General features: G+C 43.1%; 1 protein-coding gene across 1 annotated transcript; it reads right to left on the reverse strand.

Moving 5' to 3' along the window:
• Positions 1–240: 240 nt before the first annotated feature.
• On the reverse strand, positions 241–5,470 carry LOC115109444 (protein TsetseEP-like). Its single transcript, XM_029634340.2, has 2 exons — positions 5,329–5,470; positions 241–1,718 (listed from the first exon to the last, which is right to left on the reverse strand). Exon 2 carries the CDS (start codon positions 1,709–1,711, stop codon positions 1,004–1,006), a length of 708 nt encoding a protein of 235 aa, XP_029490200.2. The 5' UTR covers positions 1,712–1,718; positions 5,329–5,470; the 3' UTR covers positions 241–1,003.
• Positions 5,471–6,348: the final 878 nt, after the last annotated feature.

The following is a 6,348-nucleotide window of genomic DNA, read 5'->3' on the forward strand; positions in this document are numbered from 1 at the left end:
CTGGATTTCCTGATCTCTGTATTGATGTTTAGGGATTGAAATTGACTCACTAAGGTAATCTTTATTTGCTTATCTTCTTGGTTATGCTGAGCCATATCTCTGCAGCATTAGTGGCAGCACATAAACCTCTGAAAACAGCCTTAATATAAAACGTCAGTCTTGGAAACAATGCACTTGCAGCCCTCAGCCTCTTTAAAGACTAAAAACCACATTAGAAAAGAACAAAAACAAAGAATCATCTTCAAGGTGGAACAATCTTATTTTATTTTCACAACCAGACCATCACCTTTAATACATCCCTCCAAACCACTTCTCACCATCAAGAAAATATAATAAGGTCACCTCCATTTCAGAGTTAAAGAGGAAGGATTGTGAGAGTCCAAGCATGAATGTACATCATAGAATGTAGGCCGATTTCAAACGTTGTTACAATTCATCAGGTGTACACACCAAGGCAAACGTCTTGTCATACATAGTTACCATATATAGTTACTGTAAGTGTTCTGCTATGCAGTGTTATGTCTATATGGCTCAGAGGGCGATGATGGGTACACTTCTGCCCTGGCCACCCATCACCAAATCCCTTTAGTCAACCTACACTCAGAAAGAAAGGCAAGTCTATTACCTGGGGTCTAATCATTATTCCAAAATGTTTCGCAACAGAAACTAGAATTTCTATTGGACAAATTCAGGTAGGTCCCACCCAGTTTAATTCCATTTGCGTACACTTGGTTCTGTTTGGTTCCTAGGGAATACATCCCAGGTCTCAGATTATCTGAATGCTACTTCACGGTCTTAGTTTTCCCTTTAGCCTTCTCAGATCAAAGTTGTATTCTTTTTTTATATTTTTTTTCTGCTGAGTCTGCCTCTTTTAGAACGTCATTGTCCATTTTTTTTCTTCTAGTTTTTATTTTCTCCTCCCATATCAGCTCAGTGGACACGTCACCTTCCAGAATGTCGTCTGCTATGACATCATTGACCATGATGTCATCAGCCGTCAGGTCTAAGTGGTTGAAGAATCCGCTTTGCTCAGCTCGCTGCCCATGACATCACACAGAAGCTTCTCCGCCATGGTTGCTGGCTTCTCCGGGGTTTCTTTGGACTCTTCTGGGACGGAGACAGAATTCCAGGCACCCTTTACATTGTCGTCATAGCATTCTGCACCCCTCAGGTCTGTGGGCTGGTCTGGGGCAGATCTGTGGGAGGGGGGAGCATCGAGGGGCTCAGGGGTCAGCTCAGGGACACCAAGGTCCAGAAGAGGGGCGGGGGAGAGGAAGGGCTCTGGGACAGCCTCCTGTTCTATGACGACTGGCTTTGGCTCCGGGACGACTGGCTTTGGCTCCGGGACGACTGGCTTTGGCTCCGGGACGACTGGCTTTGGCTCCGGGACGACTGGCTTTGGCTCCGGGACGACTGGCACTGGTTTACTGACTGACACCAGGGGCTCGGGTTCAGGCGGTGCTGGGGCTACTAGTGGGACACTCACCGGCTCCTCCAATGAGGGCTCCATCTCTGGCTGCTTGGGGGGCTCTGGCTCAGCCTCCTGTACCGGTGCTGGCACTGATTCTACTACTGGTTCAGTCGCCTCTGCAACCACCACTGGCGCATCAGCTACTGCCTCCACCACAGCTTCCTGAGTGTCGATTGCCTCCTCTGCAGCCTTCTGCTCGGCTGGTGCAGTGTCCCGTCTTCTGCTCATCTTGTTTCCCATGGTGCACCTGGAGACAATGAGACCGGCAGAGTGAGAGAGACACCTCAACCATGAGGAGAGGGCCCGACAGCGAGCAGATCAGGAGAGGGGGAAAAGGCCATTTGCACACCCAAACTTTGCACCGAGATAAACAACTCTGCTTCTTAAGGGTGGCTGTATCATCACCTGTCCATTTACATGCATGTTACAGGTTTAACAGGTCTGGTGAATCAGTAATCTAAAGAATCATATTTAGTTTGTCGTCTTGGACACATTTACATTACATTTAAGTCATTTAGCAGACGCTCTTATCCAGAGCGACTTACAAATTGGACACGGACTTGCACATGAGCTAATGAACTCAACAATGGATAAAATACATTCACCTTTCATTCACAGCTATTAGGTTGTGTGTGCTGGACTTTTCCCTGACCTTGTGCCTTGTTTGATTTTCCCAGCACCAGTGCCCAGTTTGGATGTGCTTATTGACTTAGTACGCCATAAATCACAGGCATCAGTGAGAGCAAGTAAACTAACTGTGGAAATTAGTGATGCACCGATATTACATTTTTGGTCGGTACCGATATTTTCCTTAAAAAAAAAAACCTGACACCGATATTTAAAATTGTAACAGTCTTAAGCATTCTAGTACAGTTAATTAATACACATGGACGCAGCAGTCTAAGGCACTGCATATCAGGCGTCACCAAAAAGTTATTTTGTTGGCATTTACAACACATGTCCCCATTACCACTAAAGCATAATCAAAACCTATTTCTTTCACTTCCTTGCTGTGCCATTTCTTTGCTACGGAACGCCGTTTGGGTCTTTGCTACGGAACGCCGTTTGGGTCTTTGCGTGTCAAAAAAAAGAATAGTATGACAAGTTGACAACATTGACGTGTCAGGACATGAATATGACTGCACGTCACAATTTAACGCGTTCATAATTGAACGTAGTTATTACACCATGACTTTTATTTCATGTCACAATGATACGTATGCGATGATGCTGGTAGTTGTCTCGTGCACCTACAGTACTGGTCCTAAAAAAAAAAATCTAGCTAGCCCATGGATGCAAACAATGTTCTTCTGCAAAAACATAACAAAATGACAATCTGTTTCAGTAGCTATATAGTTAGCTCGCTGGGTGTTATCTAAAATAACCTTAATTTATAAGAGTTATTTGATTAATGTTGGTCGGACCCATCTATGTGAAGCTAGCCACCATAGTGGACATTGCGGTTAGCCTTCAAAATAAAAGTATGTGTTTTAATTTGCATCACTGTCAATTTCATACTTTTATGTTGAATGCAAACCGCAAATTCCACTATTGTGCCTAATCCTTATTGAGGCTAGCTTCACAACACAACCAGGTCCGGTCAAGCCTCACTAGCCAGATGAAGCTAGCAGGCTGCTTATAACGTTAGCTTTGGGCAACAGGGTTAAGTAGCGGGATAGTTATTTGTCATTAACTGAAGTTCAATTTCAATAGGCGAACAACAAGGGGCAACCTAGCTAATACTTACAAGGATTCCTACAGCATTGCTACGAATAATGAAAATGACTACAGTTTCTAGTGGAAGTTGTGGTCAAACAAATGATGCTTTATTACCGATGCGGTATTGCAAACACATCGTTTGTGGCTGGTGTTTTCAGACTTAAAAAAAAAGCTTCGACAGTGCTACTGTATCTTTTTTGAAATGCAAAGACCCAAACTGTGTTCCATAGTATGCATGTCTTGAAGCTAATAGCATGTTAAGAATGTGGTCTTGCACGTGTAGCGCAAAATGTCATTACGGCACGTACCTACATTATATTAGGTATGCACGTCAGCTTTGACATTGGGTTTTCACTTCGGCACTTTTGGCTAATATTGGCCGATTCCGAAATGTTCACCGATATATTGTGCATCCCTAGTGGAAATAAGTGTTTGGTTACCAACTGAACACCGCTCTCATCGCCACAAGCTACACCAGTGAGGAGACGGTGTAGAGTGTAATATCTGAATCAACTTGTCTTATGCCGTCAGGGGTGGGAGGAGATGCAGCATTTAGTCCACTTCTCAAAGTGGTTTATCTGCTCTGTCACCAACAATGAACTGTGGATTTCGAGTTGGCTTATAATCATCGAACCATGGTGAGACTTGTCCCTGATGAACCAGTAATGTGACAACCACATCAGAATTATTTACACCACTGGCAGTTGCATTATCATTCTATTGTATGTGGTATGATTAGTGTGAGCTGTCCATGTCACTGAACTTCTGAGTAGTGGAATCCTGTGTTTCTACATGCATTTTTGGACTTATAAAATGAATGAGATGATATACATACCCACTGATTCTTAAATGACAATTTATAAATGCCTCGTGAGGTTAGTTCAACTGTCATACACCATCAGAACCCAAAACACAAGCTTGTTTTACTTCAATGTTTGTAAACAAACACTGTATAGCCTAAAAACATGGTTAAAACTCTCCTTTTGATATCATGGATGGTCATCAGTCCTTACATCCCCAGCCCATTCTGTGAATTTCAGAGTGGTTTCATTTCTCCAGGCCCATCCCTAAGGTTTGTACCAAAACACAGGTGGGGTGACCATTATTATTATTTCAATTAAGGATTCTAGCTTTAACCTATCCAATCCCTTCAAATTACCCACGTGCATTTACTTCAAACAACTTCACTATTCTGCAACTGGTTGGTGCAATTCTGCAGAGATAAAAATTGTAAACTACTATGGTTAAATATTGGGATCATAATTAGGGGAATTTCACCAACCAAGTTGTGCTACACAGGTTAAGAGGCACTTTTGACTTCGATGCATTGGAACATTATGTTCCATCCCGTGCAGGATCACGTGTCCGCTCTATGGAGCGTATAGTGTCCCGTCCGTCCCCCGAGCTACAAGCGCACGTGTGTGGTATGTAGGCTACATGTCCATGGGCACCGCCGGTGCATGCGACGATTTAAAACAATACTCGAAAACGCGGTGGAGTCAAACTATGCACTACGAAACAATCGATTCACACACACTTGTGTTACGCTCCAAATAAAGTACACGACAAATGCGCAAACAGTGAAATTGATTGTCTCAAGTAATGCGCGCAGTAAGATTTGGGGTTTAAACCGTTAAATATTCGTCAAACTGAACATGCACAAAAGCCACTTAAGTTAAGAAACATGGGTCATCAATAACTTTGATTAGGGTAATCTCATTAGGCTAATTACCACCCAAACCACACCTTCCTCCAGCTGCTGTTTACTAGGCAGCACAAAAATGGGTCCCAGTCCGACATAGTCTACACACAGACAGCCCCCTAAACTCACCCATCACCAAAGTAACCCGAACACCGCACTGAGACCTCCACAGCTGCGCATAATCATACAACAAATTAGCATTAATAAACGGGGAATGAGCGGACCTTGTGTTCGGGAGATGAAATTGAACGGAGAAAGAACAAAAGAGAGCTGATGAGGTAGGCGGGGTCGCCGATTGCTGAACAAGCTGAAACAGCCTCGAGTGAAAAGCACACTCACATAAAACAGCAGGCTAATCTAAAAATAACACACAAAAATACATAAATACAATGACTTTGTCATTATAGAGTGCAGTGTAGAGAAGATATTTACTAACCTTGGTAGCGGAATTAAAACGCGAATTTAAGCCGTGCTAGAGAGCGGAAAGTTCTTGCGCTCTCACGACTTGGCGAGGCACGCACAGACTGAAGAGGAGGAAAGTATGGACAGAGGTTTAGTGCGTGTTGTCTGGGATGTGTGTATTTGTGCGCGCGCCCACTGTCGCTCGTACGCCCAGAGACTGTGACCATGTTCCAACAGATAAATGTATCCTTCCTTCCTTCCTTCCTTATTTCATCCCTACCTTCCTCTCCTTCTTGAATGGTCCACTGGTCTGGATGTATGAAAGCTATAAAGTGGAATCTTTCCTTTCACCTGGCCAATCATTTGAGATCAGTGATTTCTTCAGGGAGCTGTTGGAAGGATGCATTATGAAAGTATTGTAACAACTACATATGTTTTTTCTCTCAAATAGACAACCTCCTCCTAATGAATGTGATGGAGTGGGCACTATTACTGGGATGTTTGTCTCTCTCAATTTTTCAATTTAAGGGGCTTTATTGGCATGGGAAACATATGTTTACATTGCCATAGCAAGTGAAATAGATAATACACAAAAGTGAAATAAACAAGAAAAAAACATGTCATTGTTGTTCATTTTCTTAGGCTGTCTGCTTGAAATGTTTAGATTTTAAAGGGAAGCTGAGAGGTCAAATATACTGTTTAGGTTTTCTACTACAAAGTTTACACCTTCACTGAAACGTTTTGTCCAGGAAGTTGTCTAAAAGGATTTAATTTTGTCACACCCTGACAGTAGAGAGCCTTTTAATGTCTCTATTTGGTTTGGTCAGGGTGTGATTTGGGGTGGGCATTCTATGTTCCGTTTTCTATGATTTGGTGTTTCTATGTTTTGGCCTGCTATGGTTCTCAATCAGGGACAGCTGTCTATCGTTGTCTCTGATTGGGAACCATACTTAGGTAGCTCTTTCCCTCCTTTCTTTGTGAGAAGTTGACTATGTTTTGGGCACATAGCAGTGGAGTGGAGTGGAGTGGAGTGGAGTGGAGTGGAGTGGAGTGG

This window comes from Oncorhynchus nerka, linkage group LG25 (assembly GCF_034236695.1).
Source record: "Oncorhynchus nerka isolate Pitt River linkage group LG25, Oner_Uvic_2.0, whole genome shotgun sequence".
Taxonomy (NCBI): domain Eukaryota; kingdom Metazoa; phylum Chordata; class Actinopteri; order Salmoniformes; family Salmonidae; genus Oncorhynchus; species Oncorhynchus nerka.

Coding starts and splice junctions, on each gene's coding strand:
- LOC115109444 (XM_029634340.2), bottom strand. CDS start 1,711: ATGGGAAACAAGATGAGCAGAAGACGGGACACTGCACCAGCCGAGCAG.